At 49.6% G+C, this 27,534-nt stretch overlaps 3 protein-coding genes across 5 annotated transcripts in view; all 3 read left to right on the top strand.

The window, feature by feature from the left end:
• The window catches only part of Gmip (GEM interacting protein), a 14,898-nt gene extending 7,841 nt beyond the window's left edge, over positions 1 to 7,057 (top strand). For all 3 annotated transcript variants that reach the window (XM_029559336.1, XM_008824463.2, XM_029559335.1), the window contains 8 exons: positions 535 to 612; positions 690 to 844; positions 1,289 to 1,477; positions 1,568 to 1,705; positions 1,799 to 1,995; positions 2,273 to 2,660; positions 5,822 to 5,888; positions 5,993 to 7,057. In XM_029559336.1, coding sequence (XP_029415196.1) covers positions 535 to 612; positions 690 to 844; positions 1,289 to 1,477; positions 1,568 to 1,705; positions 1,799 to 1,995; positions 2,273 to 2,660; positions 5,822 to 5,888; positions 5,993 to 6,372 — 1,592 coding nt within the window. In that variant the 3' untranslated portion in view covers positions 6,373 to 7,057. The remainder of the gene's footprint in view (positions 1 to 534; positions 613 to 689; positions 845 to 1,288; positions 1,478 to 1,567; positions 1,706 to 1,798; positions 1,996 to 2,272; positions 2,661 to 5,821; positions 5,889 to 5,992) is intronic.
• Positions 7,058 to 7,953: 896 nt separating this feature from the next.
• Positions 7,954 to 13,246, top strand: Lpar2 (lysophosphatidic acid receptor 2). The gene is made up of 3 exons (XM_008824465.3): positions 7,954 to 8,079; positions 9,068 to 9,809; positions 11,157 to 13,246. Exons 2-3 carry the CDS (start codon positions 9,077 to 9,079, stop codon positions 11,465 to 11,467), a joined length of 1,044 nt encoding a protein of 347 aa, XP_008822687.1. The 5' UTR covers positions 7,954 to 8,079; positions 9,068 to 9,076; the 3' UTR covers positions 11,468 to 13,246.
• Positions 13,247 to 17,288: 4,042 nt separating this feature from the next.
• Pbx4 (PBX homeobox 4) overlaps positions 17,289 to 27,534 on the top strand; it is a 49,483-nt gene continuing 39,237 nt past the window's right edge. Inside the window, exon 1 of the mRNA XM_008824677.2 lies at positions 17,289 to 17,476. Within this exon, the coding sequence (XP_008822899.1) occupies positions 17,307 to 17,476 (170 nt within the window). The 5' untranslated portion in view covers positions 17,289 to 17,306. The remainder of the gene's footprint in view (positions 17,477 to 27,534) is intronic.

Here is a 27,534-nt window from a genome sequence, read left to right on the forward strand (position 1 = left end):
TGTCTTTTTGAAGCAGGTTCCAGCTGTCCTGGAACTCACTATGTAGACCAGGCCAGCCTTGAATTCACAGAGATCCACCTGCCTCTGCCTCCCAAGTGCTGGGACAACAGGCGTGTGCTACCACTCCCAGCTAAATAAAATATTTTTAAAAAATATTTTAATCATTTTTATTTTATGCGTATGAGTATACTGCCTGCATGTATGTAAGTGCACCCATGTTGTACAATGCTGGAGTTATGGTTCATTGTTAGCCATATGTGAGTGCTAGGAACTGAACCCAGGTTTTCTGCAAGAGCAGCCAGTACTCTTAACCACTGAGCCATATCTCCAGCCCCTGACCCATTCTCTTCATGGAAGTTTCCTCTGAGCCACTCTACAGGACCCTAGTCTGTCCTCCAACCCTTAACCCTGACCTTTTTTTCCCAGGGGTGTCTGTGGGTGCTTTTGGAGGCTCTGACAAAGTCTTGTCTCCTTAGACCTAGCCTGTCTACATGACCCCTCTGACATTCTCTCTCTATGACCCTCTCACCCTAGGCACTGGCACTCGGCGGCTGGTAAAGGCCTCATCTACAGGCACTGAGTCCTCTGATGACTTTGAGGAGCGAGACCCTGGTAAGACCAGATGTGGGTGGGCAGGTGGGTTTGCAGGGGGAGGCGGTCCTCACAACTCTGACCCTACCTTTCTGCAGACCTGGGGGACGGGATAGAGAATGGGCTGGGCAGCCCCTTCAGAAAATGGACACTGTCCACAGCAGCCCAGACCCACCGTCTGCGACGGCTTCGGGGCCCAGCCAAATGCAGAGAGTGTGAAGCTTTTATGGTCAGCGGTACAGAGTGTGAGGAGGTGAGGCCTGGGCTGATGACCTGATGACTTCTTTTGACCTCCACTTATTGTGCTGACCCAAGATCTCTAACAGCCTTTTTTCCTCTAGAATTTACCTTGATCTAATAAATGCTATCTTTATTTTTATATTTATTTATTGTGCATGTGGGTCAGGGGAGAGTGTGTGTGTGTGTGTGTGTGTGTGTGTGTGTGTGTGTACCATGGTGTCAGTATGAAGATTAGAAAACAACTTGGAGGAGTTGGTTCTCTCCTTCCACCGTGTGAGTCCTGGGGATCAAAGTCGGGTCTTCAATCTTGGTCACAAGCACCTTTTATCTGCTAAGCCATCTTGCTAGCCCCTTCTGATGATCTCTTAACCTTCTTCTCCCTGGGCATCTTGATAACCTTCTCATCTCCTACTGACCTCCTGAGGACCTCCTTATGACCTCCCTCCCACCCTCCCAGTGTTTTCTGACCTGTCATAAGCGCTGCCTGGAAACCCTGCTCATTCTTTGTGGACACCGGCGGCTCCCAGCCCGGATTCCTCTCTTTGGAGTTGACTTCCTACAGCTCCCCAGGGACTTCCCTGAGGAGGTGCCCTTTGTGGTCACCAAGTGCACAAGTGAGATAGAGCATCGAGCCCTGAGCATTCAGGTAGGTACCTTGCAGACTCTTGACTGTCCCCAAGAATGACCTGTCCCCACTGACGGCCAGATCATAAGCCAGGTGTCTCTCACCCTACAGGGTATCTACCGGGTCAGCGGGTCCCGGTTGCGAGTAGAGCGACTGTGCCAGGCCTTTGAGAATGGTCGTGGGCTGGTGGAGCTGTCAGGAAACTCTCCTCACGATGTCACAAGTGTCCTCAAGCGGTTTCTTCAGGAGGTAGGTGGCTCTACACTGGAGGTGGTTGGCAGGGACCCAGTGGCCTCTGGCTGAGGACCCTCAGCAGCCCACCCACACTCCTGTCCCTGCCAGCTCACCGACCCTGTGGTCCCCTTCCACTTCTACGACGCCTTCATCTCTCTGGCAAAGACCCTGCATGCAGACCCTGGGGACGACCCTGGGACCCCCAGCCCCAGCCCTGAGGTTATCCACTCGCTGAAGACCCTCTTGATACAGCTGCCCGACTCTAACTACAGCACCCTACGGCACCTGGTGGCCCATCTGTTCAGGTGTGCATGGGTCCCCAAGCTTCAAATCATGGCCCCCTTTTTCCTGCGCATGTGACTGCTGACCTTTGTGGCTGATGCTAACCTCTGACCTTTCACCTATTTTCTGAGCTCTTTGGGTACTGACACCTAACCCCCAACACTGGACATGCAACTAACTGGTCTCAAACAGTCACTGGGGACTACTTATCTGTGACATGGCCCAGTCCCCATCAGGCTGGCCTGCAAGTCCTGTCCTTCACCAATGCCCATCTCCCATGCTTGACCATTCTTTCATCAGGGTGGCCGCGAGGTTTGAGGAAAACAAGATGTCTGCCAACAACCTGGGAATCGTATTTGGGCCTACACTGCTGCGGCCACCAGATGGTCCCAGGGCTGCAGGTGCCAGCCCTGCAGCCTGCCTACTGGACTCTGGGCACCAGGCTCAACTTGTTGAGTTCCTCATCCTCAACTACGAGCAGATCTTTGGGATGGATGAGCTTCCTCTGGCCCCTGAGCCCTTGCCCCAAGACCCCTGCCCAGCTCCTGTACCCCTGGCATCCAGCCCCCGGCCCCCAGCCCCATTTCTTGTCCCAGACACACAGCCCCCAGCCATAGCCTCAGACTCTAGCCCAGACCCCAAGCCCCACGATGCCCTGGAGAAGCAGCCTATGGCCACACCCCCTGAGGTAGGACTCTGCTGGGCCCATGGAGCTGGGGAGGGCCTTGGCTGTGTTTAATTCTCCTTTTTCTTTTCTTTCTTTCTTTTTCTTTCCCCACAACTGGATATTGAACCTGGTATGTGTTAGGCATGCATCTACCACTGAATCATACCCCCAGCCTTCTGTTTACTTTTTATTTTATGGCAAAGTCTCACTAAGTTTCCAGCTTGGCCTTGAACTCTCTTTGTAGGCCAGAGTGACTGAATTTAAGGATCCTCCTGCTGCAGCCTCCTGAGTGGCTGGGATGACAGGCTGCCTTTTTGTCATGTTGTTTTGAGGCAGGATCTTTTGGTTCCTTCCTCTGTGCTAGAATTACAGTTGGGGTGGGTACCACCATGCTAGGCATTCTTTTTTCTCTTTAAAATGTATATATTTGTGTATTTATTTATTGTGTGTATATGATATGTGAGTGTGGTACATCCATATCATGATTTGTGTGGAGGTCAGAGGACAACTTTCAGGAATCAGGCTCTCTCTCTATATATCTATCTATCTTGTTGAGGGAGGGGCTCTTGTTTCTGCCACACTGCCTACTCCAGGCTGGCCTGAGAGCTTCTGAGTGAGTCTCCTGTCTCCCCATCCCATCTCACCATAGCGCTAGGATTACAGATGTTTACTGCATCATCCTGTTTTTTTTTTTTTTTTTTTTGTTTTTTTGAGAAAGGGTCCCCCTGTAGCCCCAGCTGGCCTCGAACTTACTATGTAGACCAGGCTGGCCTCAATCTTAGAGAGATCCACCTGTCTCTACCTCCCTAGTGCTGGGATTAAAGGTGTGCACCACCACGCCCGGCCATACATCCAGCTTTTTAAAAAAATATTTTACTATTTTATGTGTATGAGTATATTGTCTGCATGTATGTAAGTGCACCCATGTCATGCAGTGCTCATGGAAGTCAGAAGAAGAGGCAGGATCCCCTGGAACTGAAGTTAGGATGGTTGTTAGCTACCATGTGGGTGCTGGGAATCAAACCTGGGTCCTTTGCAAAAGCAATCAGTGCCCTTAACAGGCCCCACATCCAGCTTTTTGACTGATTGAACTTGGGTCATCAGGCTCGAACAAAGAGCGCTTTTTCACTGAGCCATCTCACCTGCCCCTCCCTTTAAAATTTCTTCCACTTTCTTCATCTGGTTTGACTTGTGCTGGGTTTGGGGTGAAGGTGGGCAGTAGAGTAACGGCTGGGTCAGCTCTGCCACTGTGCAGTATGGTCATCTCCCATTTCTAAAAGTATCATGCACCAAACTTTGCTGTAGACTTTTCAGATAGATCAGTGAGATAGATACTCAAAGACTTCTTCCTCCTGGTGTCCGAGTCCTAGTGGAAAAAGGCTAAGCATGACATCAGTCACAGACAGCATTACAAAAGGTGCTATAGAGAAAAGAGAATGAGTGCGGGGTGCGACTCATGGTAGGAATGCGGGGGTTTGCTGCCGCAAACACGATAGCATTGGTCTTAGAGAATAGCTGGATGTTGTTATTTTGTTTTGTTTTTTGAAACAGAGTCTCCTTGTAGCCCCAACTGGCCTGGAACTCGCTATGTAGACCAGGCTGGCCTTGAAGTCACAGAAATCCGCTGGAATAGGTAGATTTGAGCAAAGACTGGCAAGATGTGAGGGTGGGATGTGTGGCATGGGCAAATCTGAGGAAAGGTGTGCCAGGCACAGGGAACAGCCAATGCAAAGGCCGTGGGGTGGTAACATGCCTGCTGTGTCCAGTCCTGCACTGTAATGAGTGGATGAGGGAAACAGGAAAGAAGGAAGGCCTGGCTGCAAGTGTCCTTGGTGGTAGAGCACTTTCCTATCACGTGCCAGGTACTGGGTCTGATTCGCAGCACTGTAAAAAAGTCTCTGCCAGCTTCTGTTAAGTTCAGCACAGGGTGTGAGCTACAGCTGAGCACTGGCCATGCACACTGTGCCCAGGCCTTGGAGGGAATGACTGTAGGGGCCACACAGATAGTCCTATATAAGAGGCAATACTGTTGTCAAAACTATTTGCAGATGGTTAAGGCTTTGAGCTATAAGTAACCCTGAGTGGAGAGTGGTAGTCAGATTCTAATGGTGCTGACCAAACAGGGCCCAGAGCTTAGCCATGAAATGGGGAGACAGCCACCGTGGCCACTCTGGGAAGCCAGAGTAGTCCATGTCCAAGGCCTATACACAGGACTACAGTGAACTCACCTCTCCCTGGAGATCCTCCTGCTTCAGCCCCCTGAGTGGCTGGGATGATAGGCTGCCTCACAGTTCCTGGGTATCCATGGCAGCATAGAGCTTCACCTCAGAACTCCAGTGGCTCAGCGTGAACACGGGACAGTGCTGCATGGAAAGAGAGTCCAGCTGCTGTCTAGTTAAAGGCAAAATAAGACTAATACTAGAAAGCAGATGGAGGGTGAAGGTACAGAAAGTGCAGCATAGGAACTGGCCTGTGGAGTTACTACCTGGTCCCAAGACACAGCTGGCCGAACCTCCCTTGGCTCCCTCCTCTGCTGACCAGTCTATCCTTAGTAAGTCCAGAGTTAACTAGCTGCTCTGTAGGAGCGGGGCTTTCAGGCCAGGCATGGTGGTGGTACATGCCTTTAATCTCAGCACTCAGGAGACAGAAGCAGGTGGTTCTCTGTGAGTTCCAGGCCAGCTGTGGCTGTATATTGGACACTTATCTGTTCCCAAATAACAAACTGCAAAGGAACTTTTCCATACCAGGAGCAAACCAATGGCTTTCCAAGTCTCAAAACTCTGGGACTTTTTTTTTCGGGGGGGGGATTAGGAACATGTGTATGGCGTCTGCATGCAAGGGTGTGTGTACATGCGCCCATGCAGAGGCCAGAGCAGGACGCTGGGTGTCTTCCTCTGTTACTCCTAGTTTCTATTGTCTTGAGACAGGGTCTCTCAGTGAATCAGAAGCTAGCTGTTAGAACTAGGCTGCTGTGTTGGCGAGCTTCCAGGATCCCTGGCTCCACTACCCCAATGCAGGAGCTGCAGGCATGCACAGCCATGCCTGGCTTTTCACTTGGGTGCTAAGGATTCACACTCAGGTCCTCATGCTTGCACAAGTACTCTTACCCACTGAGCTGTCCCCTCTGCTCACAAAACTTGGGCCCTTATTGTTCAGTCACATTTCTGCATTTCTTCCTGCAGGTTGCAACTCTACAAAGTGACCAAAGGGAGGAAATGGTGGAAGACAACAGAGATGGGACAGAGGGAGGTGAGTGCTGGGGAGCCCCTGCCTTGGGGTGTTGGTTGACAGGTGACTTTGGGGAGGGGACATCCAGAGGACTTGGGAATGCTCAGAATTCATCACCCCACCAGCATCCAGCCACAGCCCCGAGGATTTGCTCCTGGGAACACAATCCCGGGGCCACTTCAGCCGCCAGCCAGTGAAGTATCCCCGGGGAGGTGTACGGCCTGTCACTCACCAGCTGTCCGGCTTGGTCCTGGTGGCTTCCAAGCTTTCTGAGGAGGCTCCTATCACTGTCTCGACAATGCACCGAGGTAGTTTGAGGGGACGAGGCCAGGGCCCTGCTGCTGCCTCCCCTGATGGCAGCCCCCTGCGCCGTACCCCTCTGCCTAAGCACTTTGAGATCACCCAGGAGACAGCCCGGCTACTCTCCAAACTGGACAGTGAGGCTGTGCCCAGGACCGCCTGCTGTGCTGACCCTCAGCCTGAGGAAACTGAGGAGCATCTCTGACTACCCACCATCCTGAGAGACACAGGACTGAGGAGGTGGCTCTATGTGTCTCCCCACCTGCCCCCACCTGGAGACCAAACCAATTTGGTGGGGTGAAGGAAAAAGGAGTTTCCAGAAAATTCCAATAAGGAAAGACTATCCTGTGGAAGACCTAAAACACTTGGTTTGAGTGTCTTAGCATCTCTCTTGTCAGACATGAGGTTTCAAATGTCAGAGCCACACAGATGCAAGACAGGTGACTCGGGGTCAGTTCTCAATGGTCAGTACAGGTCCTAAGATACTTAGAGTCCACCCTAGTCTCTGACCTCTGAGACAGAGGTATCCGGCTGCTTTGATCACAATGGTTCCCAAGCCCACCTACCTCCTTGGCTGATTCCAGGTGACCAGTTTTTGGAGTGGCTGGCCTGGAACTTACTATGTAGAGCAGGCTGGCTTTGAACTCAGTGGAGATCTGCCTGCTTCTGCCTCTGCCTCCCAAGTGCTGGTGGACTCTGGGTGCTGATTGCCTGTGAATAAAACTATCCTGGGGCTGGTGAGATGGTTCAGGGCATAAACGTGCCTGAGGACCTGAGTTGGATACCCTGGATCCAAATCGTAAAAGGAGAGAACTGATTCCAGCAACTTGTCTGTCTTTTGGTCTCTGTGCACATATAGACAAATAAGAAGTAATGATTTTTTAATTTAATGGATATGTATTTTTTTCTTAGGCAGGGTCTCCCTGGAGCCCCAGCAGGCCTAGAACTCCCTGTGTAGATCAGGCTGACCTTGATCTCACAGATTCATGAGTGCTGGGACTAAAGGCGTGGGTCACCACACCCAGCTAGATGAGTAATTTTATCCTTAGGCATCTGTCTGCCAAGGAAGGCTGACAAGAGGCCATCAGTAAGAGCAGTACCTCTTACCTCTTTATTACCGACCAGATAAGCCAAGGTTTCTATAAAACACCCTGCAGAACCTACAGGCAGTTCACACTGAGCCTGGATCCACAGATGAGTCACTCTGGCCCTGCCAGAGCTTGGTGTCCCTGATCTGGTTCTACATAATCAAATACAACGTGGCGCAGATAACCGAGACAATGAGGCTGTGTGCTGCGGACTGTGGGAGGCTAGAGAAGGCTGCAGGCCAGCGCCAGCACCCAACAGGGGCTAAATTGAGGGAAGCCCGGGTGGCGCGCAGAGTCCGGGAGGTCTGGAGCCCAGATCCACGGCTAGGTGGCCTCGAAGCAGCAGAGGGGGGGGTTTGGGGGAGTCTAGCTTGGATCGCGATCTGGGCGAGGATTGCAGCTGGGTGCAAGATTGGACAGGAATGGGGGCGCTCCAGAAGCCAACCGCAGCGGAGCGCTCTAGCACCCGAGTGACTCAGTCCCAAAGGTGCGAAAGGGCGAGCGTATGTGGTGCATGGGATCCAGGATGGAAGGGGTGTTCCACTTAGGAAAGGGAGCTGGGGCGGGGAGCGGGGACACGCGTGGGGCTCCCAGCGGGCGGAGCTCCCAGCGGGCGGGGCTCCCGGGGGCGGGGCTCCCGGGGGGCGGGCGCTGGAGCAGGTGGAGGCGTGGCTTCAGGGCCCCGCCTCTCGCTTCTTCTCTGCTTGGGGCTCTGGGCACACCCGGACGCTGCTTTGCCCCCGCCCCGACGCTGGGACATGGGTCTCCGTCCTGTCTCGACCCCCAGCGAGCCGGCCTGGTCTGCGGCTTGATTGTTGGCCCAGGTAAGGCGGGCCAGGATGGGTGCAAGCTCCGGAGGAGAGCAAGGCACGCCCCCTCCCTCCCACCAACCCTTCCCCCTGCCCGAGGTCGCCTGCTAGCACGGTGGATTTCAACTTTTCTACTCCCTCTTTTGTCCGGAGGCCTCCTAGGTCCTTGTTCCCACCCTGGAACAGGCCAATGCCCCGCCTGCTTCAGGAACTCTCGCGCGCAAATCCTGCCTGTAGCTCAACTTCTGGTTTGGCATCTCTGTCTACTCTGCTTGCCCCAAATCAGCTCCGCGCCACGCAGCTGCCCTCCACTCCCGGTGCTAACAAGGGACCTCACCCTGGGACGCACATGCACCGTCTTCCGTGCGGTGCATGGACCCCGGCACCAGAATGATCCTCTTTCCGGCTGTCCTGCAGCTCATGCCCTTTTGTCCTGCCCTAAGCACCCCCCACCCCCTCGCTAACCACAGGTGTCCAACCCGGTCACAGATTGGTGGCACGTGAGCCAAAGTTGTAATGTAGATGCGTTTGCTTTGGGTTCTTCAAGTTAAAAAAAAAAAAAAAAGAAAGAAAAAAAAAGAAGAAGAAGAAGAAGAAACCGTTGATTCGAGATCTTTTTAAGTTTTGTGATAACATGCAGGAGGCAGAGGCTGGCAGATGTCTATGTGAGTTTGAGACCAGCTAGGTCTACATGTCGAGTCAGGGTTTCCAAAAAAGGGTTTTATGGGGTTGGGGATTTAGCTCAGTGGTAGAGTGCTTGCCTAGCAAGCAGAAGGTCCTGGGTTCGGTTCTCAGTTCCAAAGGTTTTATGACTAGATAAGAAATAGCTGCTTCCTGGTCACTAGGGAGCTTGCTTTTTTTAGGTCACCTTGGTCCTCACCACAAACATCTTGCTAAGAGGCCATCTAAGCCTGTAATCTTCAACTTCCACTCTTGTCTCTGGCTGCTGCTGGGTCCTGTGGCCTTCTACAAGGGCCACCTGTGCTGTTTTCTGTGTCCCCAGGTTGTCAAGATGGGCCAGTGCTACTATAATGAGACCATCGGCTTTTTCTACAATAACAGTGGCAAGGAGCTCAGCCCTCACTGGCGCCCCAAGGACGTGGTGGTGGTGGCCCTGGGGCTGACAGTCAGTGTACTGGTGTTGCTGACCAACCTGCTAGTTATTGCGGCCATCGCATCCAACCGCCGCTTCCACCAGCCCATCTACTACCTGCTCGGCAACCTGGCAGCGGCTGACCTCTTTGCCGGTGTGGCCTACCTGTTCCTCATGTTCCACACCGGCCCTCGCACTGCCAGGCTCTCCATCAAGGGTTGGTTTCTACGGCAGGGCCTGTTGGACACCAGCCTCACAGCATCGGTGGCCACGCTCCTGGCCATTGCTGTGGAGAGGCACCGAAGTGTCATGGCCGTGCAGCTGCACAGCCGCCTGCCACGGGGCCGGGTGGTCACACTCATCGTGGGTGTGTGGGTGGCGGCACTGGGCCTGGGACTGCTGCCTGCACACTTCTGGCACTGTCTCTGTAACTTGGACCGCTGCTCACGCATGGTGCCCCTGTTCAGCCGTTCCTATCTGGCCGTGTGGGCCCTGTCTAGCCTGCTTGTCTTTGTGCTCATGGTAGCCGTCTACATCCGAATTTTCTTCTACGTGCGTAGACGGGTGCAGCGCATGGCAGAGCATGTCAGCTGTCACCCCCGCTACCGAGAGACCACCCTCAGCCTGGTCAAGACTGTTGTCATCATCCTGGGTAAGTGGAATGCTCTCCCTGCCTGGGCCTTTGGGACCCTGGGAAACCGAACAAGTGGCCTGATAGAGCAAAGAGGAGGGGGTGTTCTTTAGGGAGGTGAGATCAGAGCAGAGACCTCCGTGCAGGGGAGAAGGAAAGAGGACAGAAACTGAAACCACATTGCAGGACCAGGCAGTCTCCAGAGGCCCCTGTGGCCAGCCTATATCGAGGAGAAAAGGGCAGCAAGCCTTGAAGGTCATAGACAGTTCATTTTCATCTCTTTTCCATAGGAAGCCATTTGGAGGTCTTTTTGTTTGTTTAGTTGTTTGTTTGAGGCAGGGTCTCATGTAGCCCAGGCTGTCCTCAAACTCCCTATGTAGCTAAGGCAGGACTTGAACTCCTGATCCTGCTGCTTCCCATTTCCCTAGGCTAAGGGGTGTGTGCTCTCTTTGGGGGTTTATTCTTGGGGGGGTGGAATGAAGAAATTGCTCAGTGGTTAAGAGTACATCCTGCTCTTCCAGAGGACCCTGAGTTCATTTGCTCCCAGTACCCATGTTAAGAAGTTCACAACAGCCTATAAGCTCCAGGGCTCTCTTTGGGGGTTATTCTTGGGGGGGGTGGAATGAAGAAATTGCTCAGTGGTTAAGAGTACATCCTGCTCTTCCAGAGGACCCTGAGTTCATTTGCTCCCAGTACCCATGTTAAGAAGTTCACAACAGCCTATAAGCTCCAGGGGATCCAAAACCCTCTTCTGGTGTCCACAGGCAGCTGCACTTAATGTGGCATACACTCACACACATAAATAAAAATCTAACTACTATTATTTTTACATTTATTTAGTGTATGTGTGTGGAGGTCAGAGGACAACTTCCAGGAATCTGTTTTTTCCTTACACAACAAGGGTCCCAGGGATCAAACTCAGGTCACCAGACTTAGCAGTGAACACCTTTACCTGCTGAACCATCTCACCAGTTCCCCTTTGGAGGTTTTAGTAGGGAGTGGTGTGTTCACTGTGGCTTTGGTATAGGAGGAACACTGCCCCACATGGATGGACTCTCCTCAGTGATTCCTTTCCTGACCCCTCCCTAACTAGCCTGTCCCATGGTAACCTCCTATCCTGACCCTCAGTAAACAGATCTCAACATAGAATCTTCTAGGGAATCTTAAAGTGACCTAGGATGGTCACTTTATGTAATGAAGTTAAGAAAGGTATCCCTGTGGCAGGCAAATTGGGAAAATGTACCTGTACCCTCTTAACAGTTCTATCCCATAGGGAGCTTGTGTGGTGTGTACCACAAGTTGGTCATGGCCTGAGCTCTGAGCTGAGGGGGTGAGCTCAACATGCTCACCCCTGCCTCCATCCTGCAGGGGCGTTCGTGGTGTGCTGGACACCAGGCCAAGTGGTGCTGCTCCTGGATGGTCTGGACTGTAAGTCCTGCAATGTCCTGGCTGTGGAGAAGTATTTCCTGCTCCTGGCCGAGGCCAACTCACTGGTCAATGCCGTGGTATACTCCTGTCGAGATGCTGAGATGCGCCACACCTTCCGCCGCCTCCTCTGCTGCATGTGCCTCGGCTGGTCCACCCACAAGTCTTCCCATTACTCCTCTGCCCGGACGGGTGCCAGCACCCGCATCATGCTTCCTGAAAATGGCCACCCGCTGATGGACTCCACCCTTTAGCAACTTGAGCTGTGGTATGGTCCCCAGCACTCTCAACGCCCACAGCTCTGGCTGCCACAGGATGCAGGGATTTGGGGTTGTCTCCATGCACCTGGGAGAACAGCCAATGGAACACAGAAATCTGGCTCTCGCTCATCTCAGGTTTTAGGGTTTTTTAGACAAACATTTTGTATGTTTACTATACATCTCTGGTATGTCCTGTGGACTGCCTCTACGTGGTGCTGTGAGTATTCAGGGTGGAAGAGGTGAGAGCTATTCCAGGCCATGCTGCCCATTGTGACAGGGTGGACTATGGGCACACTGTCTTCCTGAGGTTAGTTTGTTTTTGTTTTTTTTGAGACAGGGTCTCATGTACCCCAGGCTAGCCTTGTACTCACTATGTAGCTGAGGACAGCCTTGAACTCTTGATCCTCCTGCTTCCACCTCCCAAGAGCTGGTACTGAGACTGATTCCTTAGGAGTGCTGAGCAGCCTCTGAGGGCTGGCCTGTCTCCACTAATATGGAAGAGGCTGCATGATACAGGGCCAGTCTTTTCCCTCTGAGGTCACCTGAGACAATTAACGCAGTCTGTCATTGTGTACTAGAATTGTCTTGGCTTGAAATCTATTCAACATGGAATAGGTTTTAATTCCTCACTCTCTCGCTCTCTCTTTTTTTGGGTTTTTTTTTTTTTTTTTTTGAGACAGGGTCTCATGTGACTCAGGCTAGCCTTAAACTTGTGACATGGACTATTTTGACCTTAAACTCCTTATCCTTCTGCCTCCACCTCCTATGTGCTATGTGCTGGCTTTAGAAGTGTACACTACCATCCCCAGCTTCTGTCTCTTATTGAAGTCTTGCATCTTTTTCCTTCTGCCTCTGTCCTCTTCTCAACTGTCCCCTGCCTGTCTCCTTCTTCAAGAACCTGGAATGATTTCTGATCTGTGTGAGCCTCTTCCTCCTGCCTGACACTTTTTTTTTTTTGACCCAGGGTCTTATATTATGTAATTCAGTCTGTCCTGGAACTATGTACCCCAGGCTGATCTCAAACTGTCAATCATTTTCCTGAGTGCAGAGATGACAGGCCTGAGGTTACACAGCTTGGAAAAGGCCCAGACATGCCTGGTGGGACTAGAATTATCTCTGAGGAAGGGGCTTTGTCATCTTATAGAACCTGGACAAGTTCACCTGAACTTTTCCCTTCTCAGCCCCACAAGGCCTCACATGTGCTGTGTTCTTGATGAGCTCCCTCTCTGCCCAGAGAAGCCCCTGGCAGGCAGCATGGGCCATGAACTTAGTTTCCTGCTCCATTTCACCAGAGAGGAGTCAGGATTATGTCTTCACTTCCAGATTCACGTGCTGAGTAACAGCAGGAATTTGAACCTCTGCCTTATCTAAGGCCAAATTCTTAAACCATTAAAGCATCTGTTTCTAGAGAACTGAAAATATCACTGTCTTTCTACAGTAAATGTTCTTACTTTTCACATTGCTGGTGGTTGAACCCTGGGCTTTACACATGCTAGGCAAGTACCCCACCACCTTTTACATTCAATGAACCTAGGTTTCTCAAAGGGAGAGCTGTCCCCTCCTCCCTGAGGAAGCAAGACTGAACTAAGGGGTGAATACTTCTTGAACGTCCAGTGTGGGCAGCATGGCTCCTAGAGCCAGAGTCTCCAGAGGTGCTGACCCAGGAGCTCTTCCAGGCAGGTGCCCATGAAGGATACAAGTCCCCACCTCTGTGGAGCTCTAGACCTGTTGGACACGTGTCACTTTGAGTGTTGAGGCAACCAGCCAAATCCTGAATTGAGGACCCCTTTTATTTTATTTTATATTATATTATATTAAATGGTTTTATTTGGTCTTTTTGAGACAGGGTCTCCCTGTAGCCCCCTAGCTGGCCTGGAACTCGATATGTAGACCAGGCTGGCCCTGAACTCAGAGGTCCACCTGCCTCTGTCTTCTAAGTGCTGGGACTAAAGGAATGTGCCACTACACCTGGCTTTCTTTTTATTTTTATGTGTGTGCATGTACTGCCTTCATGTATGTAAGTGTACCTGTATTCTGTAATGCCAGAAGAGGACAGAAGAGGCTGTCAGATCCCCTGAAACTGGAGTTATGGAGTTTTTAGCTGCCATGTGGGTGCTGGGATTCGGACCCAGGTCTTCTGCAAGAACAGCCAGTGTTCTTAACCGCTGATCCAATCCATCTCTCCAGCCCCTGAAGATCCCTTTCAATGGCTTCCAAAGTCATCTTTGTCTCATCTGTTCTGAGTGGCTGCTCTTATACCAGCATCTTCTAGGTTGTGTTTAAGGATTTACCTTGTCAGCTTTTCCCATTTTGTGCGTGTGTGTGTGTGTGTGTGTGTGTGTGTGTGTGTGTGTGTGTATCTGTCTGTCTGTCTGTGGGAGTGTGTGCATGCACGTGGTCAAATGTGGAGGCCTGAGGTTGATGTCAGGAATCATCCTCAATGGCTCTTCTACCTTATTCAATGAGGCAAGGTTTCTCAATCAAACCCAGAGCTCACAGCTATGATATGCTATTCTCCCCAGCCAGCTTGCTTTGGGGAGCCCCTGACTATTGCCCTCCTAGGCTACAATTACAAGTAGGCCACTATGCCCACCTGGCATTTATGTGGGTTTCTGGGGATCCAGAAACTCCAGTCTTCATGCTTAGGAAGCAAGTGCTTTAACCACCGAGCCATCTATCTCTCCTGCCCAGCGCTTGTTGATCTTTCCTCTACAGGGTGGCATCAAGTTTTTGTCTCTACTGATGCTTTCAGGCTCCCATCCCTCTCTCCTCCCCTGCCAATCAGGCTCATGACGTGCACTGCCGGTGGCTGACTTTTTGTATAGGGCATCACTTGAGGTGGCCCACAAGTGTTCTATTACTTCCTGCTGTCAGGGTCAAGCCTCAAATTCCCTTTATCAGAGGGCTTTCCCTATTGTCCCAGCACATCTCTGTTTCTTGCTGTGCCCCCTGTGAAGTCCCCCCATTCCTGCAACCGAACCATACCACATGGTGTCTGAGTTTCCTCTCCAGCAACAATTGGGGAAGATAGACTTCCCAGCCATGCTAAGGATTCTCACTGAGCCTTCATCTGAAGTCTGTCTCTGAACAAATTCTGGGACGGATGTTCCAGGACTTTGGAGAAGGAATTTACGTCCACTCATTCACTTGAGGAGCCTTTTGTTATGTCATGGGTCCTAAACATGAGAGAAAAGACCTGTGAGGGTTTTCTCTGACTTAGAGTGCGCCCAAGAGTAGGCATTCAGCAAACAGCCTTCATTCTGTAGCTGTGTGCTAATATTTGCTAGGCTTGGAATACTATGTATGAAAAGAATGAACAAGGCTGGCAAGATGGCTCAGTAGGTAAAGGTGCTTGCTGCCAAACCTGATGACCTGAGTTCAATCCCCAGGACCCACATGGTAGAAGGAGAGAACCAGTTCCTGAAAGCTGCCCTCTGACCTCTACACATGTATTATGACATATGCACCTACCCTCCACATATGCACAAAATATAAATAAGTGAAATTTTTAAAAAGAATGAACAAATGAGGTCACTCTGATGCTGTATTTTGTTTTGTTTTGTTTTTAATAAGATGAACAGAGTTGACTTCTCTAGTGGAGGAAAGTACCCTATTCTGACTTCTTGCCATCCACACATACCTGTGCACTGTGGCCAGATGAAAGGGACATGGAAAGCTCCAGAGGCAGAACCAGCACTCTGGTAACTGACCAGAGTGGGGGGCCTATGGTGCAGTGGGGCACCCCATGGAGGCCCAAGGCTTCTGGGAAACCATTATGTAGCTATTCCTCCAGGTTGGACATGATTGCTATCATCTTGGATCAGCTGTGATCACTCACACAAGACCCTCACAAGATTGGGCCACTAAAATTCTTTTGTGGAAGTTGAGAAAGGGACATGGGGCCACTCCCCCTGCTGGGGATATAGAAGACAGTAATGATGGCTGGAGGGAGGAAACCACTTTGGTGGTGTAGCTGCCCATGAGCCACCCACACTACTATAAGTAACCCCAATAAATTCATTGGTTCACCAAGCTCGACTTGAGTGGACTTGTTTCTTTGGTCAGTTTGAACTCTCATCTGTGATGAACAGAAATAGATTCCCCAGAAAAAGCCACACAACAGGGGTGTTGGGGTTCTGAGCCTGAGGGTTTCTGGGAAGGGCATGAGTCAGAAGAACAGTGAGGATGGGTGAGGGAGGACTCTGAGGAGGATATAAGGGACTATGAGAAGAGACAAGAATTTTGAGTCTGGGACTCAGGTGTGAGAGACCTTCAGGAAGAAGGAGGGCTGAGGAGTGGGAAATCTGAGGAGATTGTTAGAGCTATGAGGAGCAAGAGTTCTGAGGAGCCAGCTGGGGGCAGTGACATAGTCTTTTCATCTCAGCACTCAGGAGATGGAGAAGAGAGGATCAGGAGTTCAAGGTCATCCTGAGCTACACGGTTGGGAGTTTGAGATCAGCCTGGGCTACGTGAGATCTGGTCTCAGGAGTTGAAAAGCCATGATGGAGACATAGTTAAGTTGGGAGAATGCTTTCCTGGCATATCTGTATTCCATCCCTAGCATTATATTAATGTAGTATTGTGGCACACACTTGTTATCCCAGCACTTGAGTGGTGGAAGCAGGAGATCAGAAGTTCAAAGTCATGCTCCACTACATAGCAAGTGCAGTCATCTTTGACTACAAAGCAAGTTCGAAAATGGCCTGGGAGAGAGACTCTGTTTCAAGAAAATTTTTAAAAATGGACTGGAGATGTATTAGACCAACTAGTTGAGTGTTTTCCTAACGTGTAAAGCCCTGGATTCCATCCCCAACACCAAATAGATGGGGTGTAGTGGCAAATGCCTGTAATCTCAGTATTCAGGAGGTAAGAGCAGGATGGTCAAGTTCAAGGTCATCCTTGGCTACATAGGGAGTTCCAGGATGGCCTGGACTACAGTGAGACCCTACCTCAAGATATTTTAAAAAAGGGGAGGGGCGGGGAAGGAATGTACTTCGTTTGGTAGAGTGCTTGACTAACATGAAGCCCTGGGTTCGATCCCCAGCTGACCGTGGTACATTCCTGTCAGGCCAGCACCTGGAAGTGGAGCCAAGACGATCAGGACTTCAAGATCATCTTTGATTACGTAGCAAATTTGAGGTGGGCCTGGGTTACATGAAAACAGCTAAAAAAAAAAACATTTTTTTTTCCTGGTCCCTAAGAGATCTGCGTGGGCCACCACAACTGTCCTCAATTTTTTTTTTTTTTTTTAAGTTCTGAGGAAAGCAGGCACTCAGAGGCAGGCCTCTGAGGAGTGGGAACTCAGATGTGGGAGGCCGTGAGGAACGGGGGTCTTTGTGGAGAAGCAGGGACCTGAGTAGGGCTGAGAACCAGGAGAGGAGGTGCAGGGGAGGCAGAGGGGAGCCACTCCGGTCTGAAGAGACGCAGACTGTAGTCGTCACTGCCATGGTAACCCTCAACCGGTTTTCATCGCTGTGGGGGGGGTGGGGGTGGGAGGTAGGGATGCATGGTGCCCATTGGCGCACGCCTCTAGTGGAGGCGTGTCCTGAGGGGAAGCCGGCGGGAATCACTGTTACCTAGGCAACCCTCAACCCGGTCCTCTGCGGCCGTTGAGAGGTCTGCTTGGGGCGTGTCACGGGGGTAAGGACAGTTCACGGCGCCGATTGGTGGATGGCGCTTCCGGGGCCGTTTCCGCAAACGATGCGCAGTGGCGGTTGGCGGATTGTCGCGGAGGGGGCGTGGCTTCTGGGGCTGCGGCAGTTGGGTTGCCGCGCATGCGCTAGTTCTCCCGCAGGCCCTGTCCCACCCTCAGCGCTTGCCCCGCTCATCATCCATGGCCGCTCCGCTGCGTCCCGCGCCACCGCCGCCGCCGCCGCCGCCGCCACCGCCGCCACCCGTCCCACACCGCCCGCCGCCCGCAGCTCCACTGAGTCTCGACACGAGTGATGTCCTGCAGCAGATCATGGCCATCACAGACCAGAGCCTGGACGAGGCCCAGGCCAGGTGCAATGCGGGCGCAGTGAGGGGACGCGCGGGTTGAGGATAAGGATGGGGACAAGTGCGGCCCGAGCAGGGAGTGATGGACAGGCTCGGCGGGCCTCGAGCGAGCGGGAGCGAGGACTGCAGGAGCTCGACCCGAACCAGAGGGGTGGCTTCGGGAGGAAAGGAGGTGTCGGAGTTAGTGGGGAGGGCCCAGCGATGGGAACGCGGGACGCTGGAAAGACCAAGACGTCCGTTAGTGGCATGGGTGAGGATAACAGGTTTTCTAGACGCGAAGTTCTGGAGATGAGGCTCGAGAATGTGTCTAGGGGACTGGAGAGCTGAGCTGGGGTGATGTGATTCGGGACCCAAGGAGAACTTTCAGGAAAAGAGTTATCGGGCAGGGCGGACATAAGGTTTATTTTTTATGTGTATGCGTGCGTGCCACATGTATGCAGGTGCCCTCGGAGGCCAGAAAAGGGCATTGGATGCCCTGCAACTGGAGTTACAGGCGGTTGTTAGCCACTCAGTGTGGGTGCTGACAACCAAACTCAGGTCCTCAAGAAGAGCATCAAGTGTTCTTAACCCCTTAGGCACCTCTCCAGTCCCTGCCCCCCCTTTTATTATCAGGCAACCCTCAGACTCATTATGTAGTAGAGGATGACCTTGAACTCCTAATCATCCTGCTGAAATAAGAGGCATGTGCTACCATCCAACCATACCTAAGGTCTCTCTCTCTCTCTCTCTCTCTCTCTCTCTCTCTCTCTCTCTCCTTAATCTCTCTCTCTCGTTTGTGTATTTGTATGTATGATTTGGAGTCTCATATTTCCAAGGAATTGACCGTCTACTTCACTATGTAGCCAAGGATGACCTTGAGCTTCTGATCTTCAACCTCAGCTTCCCTGAATGCTAAGATGACAGGCCTATACTACCACATCCAGTTTATGTGGTGCGGGGGACTTAACCCAGGATGTTCTGCATGCCTGGTGAACACTACCACCTGAGATGCAGTCCCAGCTAGCAAAAACTCTTTAAAAAATTTTTGTGGATGTATGTGTAGTGTGTGGGGAATGCCTTTTTTTTTCTGTGTGTGTGTGTGTGTGTGTATGGAGGCCAGAGGTCAATGTTAGTTCTCTTCCTGTCATGCTCCACCTTGGTTAGCCCCAGCTGGCATAGAGCTAGCTGTATAGACCAGGCTGGCCTCAGTTCCACAGAAATCTGCCTGCCTTTGCCTCCCAAGTGCTGGTATAAAAGGCATGAGCCACCACAACTGGCTTTTTTCTTTTTTTTTTTTTTTAACTTTTTCATTACATTTATTTTGTGGGATAGAGGTAGGTCACTGAATATGTGGAAGTCTAGGACAACTTGTGGGAATCAGTTCTTTCTTTATATGGATCAAACTCAGGCCTTGAAGTTTGGTAGCACGTACCTTTAGACACTGAGTCGTCTCCTAGGCCCAAGTTTCTGTATCATTGGAGTGACTATAAGATTACTGCTCCAGAAAGGTGTAGGGAGAGTTTCTGGCTGAAGCCCAGACCAGATTCTTGGCTGGGTCTCTAGAGTTTCTCTTAGGATCCATGATCTAAACACCTTTAAAATTTTTTTAATTGAATTTTTGTGAATTTCATATAAAATAATTTGATTGTACTTAAACTCCTTCCCCTGTTTGTACCACCCCTTACTATCCCACCTGTTTTCATTATATTTTTGTCCTTTCTCGTGGGTCCATCTACTGGTGCCTGGTTAACCTACCCAGATGAGGCCAGAAGAGGGTCAGATCCCCTAGAACTGGAGTTGTGGATGGTTGTTAGCCATCATATGCTAGGAACAGAACCTGGCCCCTCTGCAAGAGCAGCCAGTGCTCCTAACCACAAAACCATCTCTCCAACTCAAGAGCTTACAAATCTTAATAAGGAGTTGAGATTTTATTCTAGTTTCAATAGGAGGGAAAAAAATCAAAGCAGTTTTAAGACCATTTACTTGGACCTGGTGTCAGCAAAGCTGGGTTGATGAAATCTGCTTTGAGTTAGCTGTTTGACACCTGCTGGAATTAAAAAGAGGAAAGAACTGAAGTCCTTCTGGAGGATGAGGTTGTGTTGAAAGGGTTCTGTTTGGGGATGAAGGTGATTCTCTAGGAGGGGCACCAATGTCTGATAGTGTGGAAGGTGGAGCCACTAGGGTCCTGCTGTGAGATCAGGTTATAAAGTCAGATATGAAGCTCAGTTGGTAGAGTGCTTGCCTAGCATACAGGTGCATGCTTGGTACATAGTGACTTTGAGGCCAATCTGAGATGCATAAGACCCAGCTCACACACCAGTAGTCCTAGAGAAGCGTGCATTGATGTCCTGAGTGTCATTGCCCCTCCCCCACTGGGCCCAGGGCTTTGTACTTGTGCTAGGCAAATATGAGTTCCCCTTGCTTGTCACATAATGCTGACTCTTCAGTCTTACAGCCTCTATCTGGAAAGTTAGAAATGCTACCCAGCCTTCAGCTGTTTTCATTCCACTTTTCTTTTTAATTTAAAAAAAAAATCTTTTTTCAGGGCTAGGAATGGTGGCACATGCCTTTAATTCCAGCACTTGGAAGGCAGAGGCAGGTGGATCTCTGTGAGGCCAGCCTGGTCAACATATTGAGTTCCAGGCCAGTCAGTGCTACAGGAAAACCTTGTCTCAAAAAGACCCAACAAAAGAATGTTTTTTTATTAAGGCAGGCATCAGAGGCTGGCAGATCTCTGTTGAGCTCCAGCCCAGCCTGGTTCTTCATAGAGGGTTCCAGGCCAACCAGGGCTATATAGTGAGACCATGTCTCAAAAACATATTATTTTTATTTATATATTTAGTTTTACATTATGTGTATGAGTGTGTCTTGCCTGTATGTTTGTAAGTGTACCATGTGTGTGCAATGCCTGTGGAGACCAGAAGAGGGTGTTGGATCCCCTGGACCTGGAGTTATCTACAGTTGTTAGCTGCCATGTGGGAACCAAACCCAGGTTATCTACAACTAAGTGCCCTTAACCCCTAAACCATGTTTCCAGGCCATTTTTTTTTTAATGTATATGAATATTTTGCTTAAATGTATGTAAGTGCACCATGTGCATGCAGTGTTCATGCAGGGCAGATGAGTGTTGGATCCCCTGGAACTGGAGTTACAGACAGTTGTGAGCTGCCATTTGAGTGCTGGGAACTGAACCTGGGTCCTGTAAGTGCTGAGCCATGTCTTCATCATCCACATCGTTTTTTTTGTTTGTTTGTTTGTTTGGTTGGTTGGTTCGTTTTCTGAGACAGAGTCTCTTTATGTAGCCCACCCTAGTTAGCCTGGAACTTACTATGTAGACATGTAGACCAGGCTGGCCTCAAACTCACAGAGATCTGCCTGCCTCTGTCTCCTGAGTGCGGGGATTAAAACTGTGTGCCACCATGCCCAACTTCCTTTAGCCCCATCTTGATAGTCTTAATTGAGGGCAGAAGATCCTCCCTGAATGCCCTGGACTACCTGGGAGAAGGAAAAGCTAACTGCCACAAGCAGTTGGTGTGGGTGCATTCCGTTCTGATTGTTGTGGTGTAACCAGCTGTCTCAAGTTCCTGCCTCTGTGGCATCTCCACAGTAATAGACCCTGGAATTGTGAGCCCTTTCCTCCCCTAAGTCACCTTTGGTCAGGGTGTTTTTTCACAGCAACAGGAATGAAACTAGAACACCATGGGGCGGGGCAGGATAAGGAGGTACAGCTCTGGAATCCCAGCACTCTAGAGGCTGAGGCTAGAAGATCAGGAGTTTAAAGTCATTCTCAGCTTAGGGAGTTCAAGGCCAGTCTGGGCTACTGTATGGGGAACTCCAGGATAGCTTCAGCTGTATAGTCTTAAACAATACTGTCCACACACACACCAAAGAAACAAACAATTGCATTTGAACAAAACATGTATACTTTTTTTCTTGAACAGTTCTCTAAAGGATCTAGTATATATAACAACCATGTAATTCGCATTTGCATTGTGTTGGATACTATAATTGTATTGGGTACTATAAATAACAGATACGATTTAAAGTACATTGTTGGAGGCTGGAGAGATGGCCCAGCAGCTAAGAGTACTGGTTGTTCTTGCAGAAGACTGGAATTCATTTCCCATTATCCACAGCAGGTGGTTGTAAACCACCTTTAACTCCAGCTCCAGGGGATCTAACACCCTCTTCTGGCCTCTGTGCACTTGTACACACTAGCACATACATACATAAAAATAAATCTAAAGTACATGGGAAGATGTGTGATGGTCATATGCAAACACTACACAGTTTTGCATAAGGGAGTTGAGCATTTTGGATGTTGAGGCACAAATACTATAGACTTTGCAGCCTGCTAGTTTATCGGCCCAGGAGGTCGAACAGACTGTATCTCTTCAGCAGCTGGCGGGACCAGGCTTTTGCAAATCTTTCTGACCCAACCAGTCTCTCAGTGCGCCTGTGTCTCTTTCATAACTTTGGTATCAGTTTAGCTCAGTTGTCCATTGAGAATTTTTCAGCCCCATGTGAAGCCTCTCTTACTATTCCATCAAGTGAGTTTAAAGAAGGAATATGGGGCCTGGTGAAATTGCTCAGCAGGTGAAGGTGCTCACTACCAAGCCTAATGACCTGAGTTTCATCCCCACATGGTGGAAAGAGAAAACAAACTCCCATAAATTGTCCCCTGACCTCCACGTATACATCTTGGTGCACACACTCATACAAAATTAATAAATAAATGTAAAAACTAAAAATAAGGAAAGTGGGAGTTTTCTGTCTTGCTTTGAAGTACTCCTGCTGTATTCCGTGGCAATCCTGTACCTGGGTAGCCTGTGCTTGGCTATGGCTATGACCCTTTCTGGTGAAGGCTCATGGTTGGTGGCTGTGGCCTCCAGGCTGGGGTGACCCATCTTCAGTGGGGCTAGGGGAGCCGAGCCTGAGCCACGGCCCTTGTGTTTTACAACATGAAGCATATGGAGTTGGGAACAGTTTTTCGATCTGTTAAAATCTGCCTGCAGGTAAGCCCCTCGAGGTGACCTGTGAAAATGGTTCGTTACGCTCTTGACCCAGAAAACCCTACAAAATCATGCAAATCAAGAGGTTCTAACCTTCATGTTCACTTTAAGAACACACGTGAAGCTGCCCAGGCCATCAAGAGTATGCATATCCAAAAAGCCACCAAGTATCTGAAAGATGTCACCTTAAAGAAGCAGTGTGTGCCATTCCGGCATTATAACGGTGGAGTTGGTAGGTGTGCCCAGGCCAAACAGTGGGGCTGGACACAAGGTCGGTGGCCCAAAAAGAGTGCTGAATATTTGCTGCACATGCTTAAAAATGCAGAAAGTAATGCTGAACTTAAGGGTTTAGATGTAGATTCTCTGGCCACTGAGCATATCCAGGTGAACAAATCGCCCAAGATGCGCCGCAGAACGTACAGAGCTCATGGTTGCATTAACCCATACATGAGCTCCCCCGCCACATCGAAATGATCCTCACTGAAAAGGAACAAATTGTTCCTAAGCCTGAAGAGGAAGTTGCACAAAAGAAAAATCCCAGAAGAAACTGAAGAAACAAAACTTATGACCCAGGAATAAATTGAGCATAAAATAAATGCAGATAAAAGTGAAAAAAAAATCTGCTGCAGTGGGGGGTGCTCTAGAGGTAGGTTTGAACCCAAAATGACAGAATGGAAAGCAGCATCCATACTAGATGTAAAGCCTACTACCAACAAAGGAGGGACTGTGCTCTTAAATCACCCCAAAGGAGGATCTTATACAGCAGCCAAAGGGCCAGCAAGCTTACTACCAAGCGTGACAACTGAGTTATATCCCCAGGACCCACATGATAGGAGAGAACTGACTCCTGCAAGCTGTCCTTTAACTTCCATTGCGTGTACAGATACAGGTTGTCTTCTGACTTCCATTGCATGCACACACAGGCATGGTTAATACATTAAAATGTAACAGATAGCTACAGTGTTGATACAGGCCTTTAGTCTCAATACTCAGGAGGCAGAAGTAGGAGGATCTCTGTGAGATTGAGGCCAGTCTGGTTTATATAGTGAGTCCAGAACAGCTAGGGCTACAGGGAGACCTGTCTTTTAAAAAAAAAAGTAAAAGTAGGGGCTGGAGAGATGGCTCAGCAGTTAAGAGCACTGACTGCTCTTGCAGAAGACCCAGGTTTGATTCCCAACACCCACATGGCAGCTACAAACCGTCCTTAATTCCAGTTCCAGGGGAATCCGAAGCCCTCTTCTGACCTCCTTGGCATTGTATGACATGGGTGCACTCACATACATGCAGCCAATATACTCATACCCATGAAATGGAAAAAATTTTTTTTTTTTTTTTGTCTTTTTGAAGCAGGGTCTCCCTGTAGCCCCACCTGTCCTGGAACTCACTATGTAGACCAGGCTGGCCTTGAACTCACAGAGATCCGCCAGCCTCTGCCTCCCATGTGCTGGGACTGCAGGCGTGTGCCACCACACCTGGCTGTAAAATATTTCTTTTTAAAAAAAAGTAAAAGTGGGGCTGGAGAGAAGGCTCGGTGGTTAAGAACACTGACTGTTCTTGCAGAAGACCTGGGTTCGAATCCCAGCACCCATAATGGCAGCTAACAACTGTCTGTAACTCCAGTTCAAGGGATCCGACAGCCCCTTCTGTCCTCTGCAGCACTGCATGACACGGGTGCACTTACATGCAGGCATAACACTCATACACATAAAATAAAAATAATAAAAATTTTTTTAAAAAGTAAAAGGTAGCCACATAGCAGCCAAAATCAGCTGGAAAGATTGCAGTTAGGAGGCAGGCAGATCTCTTTGAGTTCAAGGCCAGCCTGATCTACATGGTGAGCTGAGGCTACAGGGAGCTGTGATAGAAACACTGACCAAAGCAATTTATAGAAGGAAGAATTTATTTGAACTTAACGGTTCCAGGAGAATTACAGTCCATCATGGCAGGGAGGCAAGGCCGCAGAGGTGGGTGGAGGAGGAGTGGAAGCTAAGCTCTACATCTTCCAGCAGGCACAGGAAATGAGAGCAACTGGAGATTGGGCAAGGCTTAAGAACTCCCTAAGCCCACCCTCAGTGATGTGCTTCCTCCAGGATAGCCACACCTTCTAAAACCTCCCAAAACAGCGCCACCATCTGGGGACAAAATGTCCAAGTACTTGGAGCCTGTGGGGAACGTTTTCTTTCAAACCACCACAAGTACCAACTTGTATAATAAAATGCCTTAGAGCTATAATTTGTAAAAGGAGGGAGGGAGGGAGTGAAGGAAGGAAGGAGGGTGGGTGGGTGGGTGCAAGTGCCTTCTGACTGTGACCCACTGATGGTCAGGGTTGACTGGGCTTCTCTGGCTGGGTGGGTGTCCACTTCCTCCCTCTCTGCTCCATGTTGGTCCCTCCCAAAGCTGTGTGCTCAGTGGAAGAGGACTGTTCTTCAGTCAAGCATATACAAGTAGCTGTGCTCCCCTGCTAGAACCTCCAAACAAGCTCTGGGTGATGTTTGTAAGAGAATATAAGCTACCTAGACCTCCAGGACTACTGGGCTTCTCTGGCTGGGTGGGTGTCCACTTCCTCCCTCTCTGCTCCATGTTGGTCCCTCCCAAAGCTGTGTGCTCAGTGGAAGAGGACTGTTCTTCAGTCAAGCATATACAAGTAGCTGTGCTCCCCTGCTAGAACCTCCAAACAAGCTCTGGGTGATGTTTGTAAGAGAATATAAGCTACCTAGACCTCCAGGACTCCAAACACATCCAGATGAGGTGCTACTGGTGGCATTCTGTGACCTTTCAGGGAAAAGAAAGGAAAATGGACCTTTGTCCTTTAAACCCTGATTCTTGCTTTTTGGGAGGAATAAGTAGTATGTTCTGTTTGTTTTACATTTATTTATTTTGTTTGGGTCTGGAGGGTTGGATGTACTCTAACACATGGAGGTCAGAAGAAAACCTACAGGAGTCCATTCTCTCCTATCATGTGGGCTACAGGGAATCAGTTCAGGCTTTAGTGACAGGAACCTTTGTTGGTGAGCCAGCTCACTAACTCAGGGATTTAGCTTTTTGAGATGGTCTCATGTAGCCCAGGCTGACCTCACATTTACTGTGTAGCCAAGGATGACCTTGAAGTCCAGTTCCTCTTTCCTCCACCTCCAGAATACTGGGATTTCAGGCATGTGCACAGTTCAGGATCGCTTTTTCTATTTCTGTGAAGAATGCCACTGAAATTTTAATTGGGATTACATCAAATCTGCAGATCAAGTCTAGTACTATGGCCATTTTCACAATAAATATTCTGATTGATGAACATGGGAGATTTCTGTCTTCTAGTTTCTTCAGTGTCCTGTAGGTTAGGGTACGACTGTCTCCACTACCTTGAAGGTTGTCAGGTTATCAGCGTAGGACTGAGGGCTCCCCTGCTGGAGCTGCCTGGCTCCAGAGTTATATCTTCTTGCCACACTTGATCTGTATTTGAATCCCTGTCCCTCTGAACGTCTGTGAGAAGTTTTGGGCTCTCCCCCTTGGAACAGAGTATGCTAGCTACAGTCCCTTGGGAATCCTCTGGCTCCAGCTGCCTTGGCATTTTAAGTTATTCTCAGTTGCCCTGGAGCCGGGAAGCTACCTCTCATCAGAGGCTGATAGACTCCTTTTTTGTCTCCCAATGAAATTTCTAAGAAGTCATTGTGAGACTCCAAATCTGGAATTGCTTAGGGATGACTTGGGGTAACCTAATGGAAATGGGAAACAGAATGGTACCTCACACTGTGGCAGAGGCAACTTATCTTAGTTCATCTGTGCTGTTTAACAGAAATCCCTAAGATCACATGGGCTATCAGTCATTCAAAGCACCCACAGATTCCACTTCCGCTGCAGGCTGCTTCCTGCTTCCCAACAGTGTCTTCTCCCTGCTGTCTCACATGGCAGAGGGGACAAGGTGCTCTCTGGGCCTGTGCACACCTTTCCTTGGGGTACTTTTATTTTTTAAAATCAGCATAAAATGTGTTAGAAACCATTAGGACATTGTCAACAAAATGTATTTTGTAGTTCTTCCCCCACACCCCCCCTTTGTAGCCTACTCACCCCAGATTGTTTTCCTCTGTCATGTCCCATGTGTCCTTTCAACTTCCACCAACCCATCCTTCCTCATCACCTAATATTACCCTTTCTTGGTCTTCTTTCTAGATTTCTAGACTTTACCCACACACCTGTTTTCATGTATACATGTTTGCATTATAGACTAGGTTCCACATAGGAAGGAGAACATGTGGTTTTTGTGTTTTTAAAATTTATTTATTTTGGGGCTGGGGAGATGGCTCAGCAGTTAAGAATACTGGTTGTTCTTGCAGAAGACCCGGGTTCAAATCCCAGCACCCACATGGCAGCTAACAACTATCTGTAACTCCAGTCCCAAGGGATCTGACAGCCTCTTCTGACCTCCTCTGGCATTTCATGACACGGGTGCACTTACCTACATGCATATACGCATACACAGTTTTTTTAAAAAGTTAAAATTTATTTTGTGTTGTGGGTACGTGCCTGTGGAAGTCAGAGGACAATGTGTTGTTTGAGTCTGTTCTATCCTTCCATCCTGTGGGTTCCCGGGATTAAACTCAGGTAATCAGGCTTGGTGGCTAACCCCCTGAGCCATCCCTCTTGCCCCAGCTTTTCTCTAGTTTTTGTCACCTCACTTAATATACTTTCCAGCTCCATTTTTCTGAAATTTCATGATTTCATTTTTCTTTTTTTAAATTTTTTTTTTTTTTTGGTCTTTTTGAGACAGGGTCTCCCCGTAGCCCCAGCTGGCCTGGAACTCCCTAGGGAGGCCCGGCTGGCTTTGAAACGCCTGCCTCTGCTCCTAAGTACAGGGATTATCAGGAAGATCTTCCTGTTTCAGTCTTGAGTGCTTGAGATGACAGGTATGAGCTACTATGCCCAGCTTAGTGGTAAGGATTTATTTAGTATCCCCTGACTTGTTCTGTGCTCCATGTGTTTGACCCTGGGATATGTTGTAAGCCCCTCTCTCCAGCCTGCTTCTAGCTGGGACCATTTGTGATAGGGCAGGCTGTGTTGATGTCTGTCTCTTAGTTAGGTTGA

The sequence above is a fragment of the Nannospalax galili genome, unplaced genomic scaffold, assembly GCF_000622305.1.
Source record: "Nannospalax galili isolate Female #2095 unplaced genomic scaffold, S.galili_v1.0 scaffold529, whole genome shotgun sequence".
Classification (NCBI taxonomy): Eukaryota; Metazoa; Chordata; class Mammalia; order Rodentia; family Spalacidae; genus Nannospalax; species Nannospalax galili.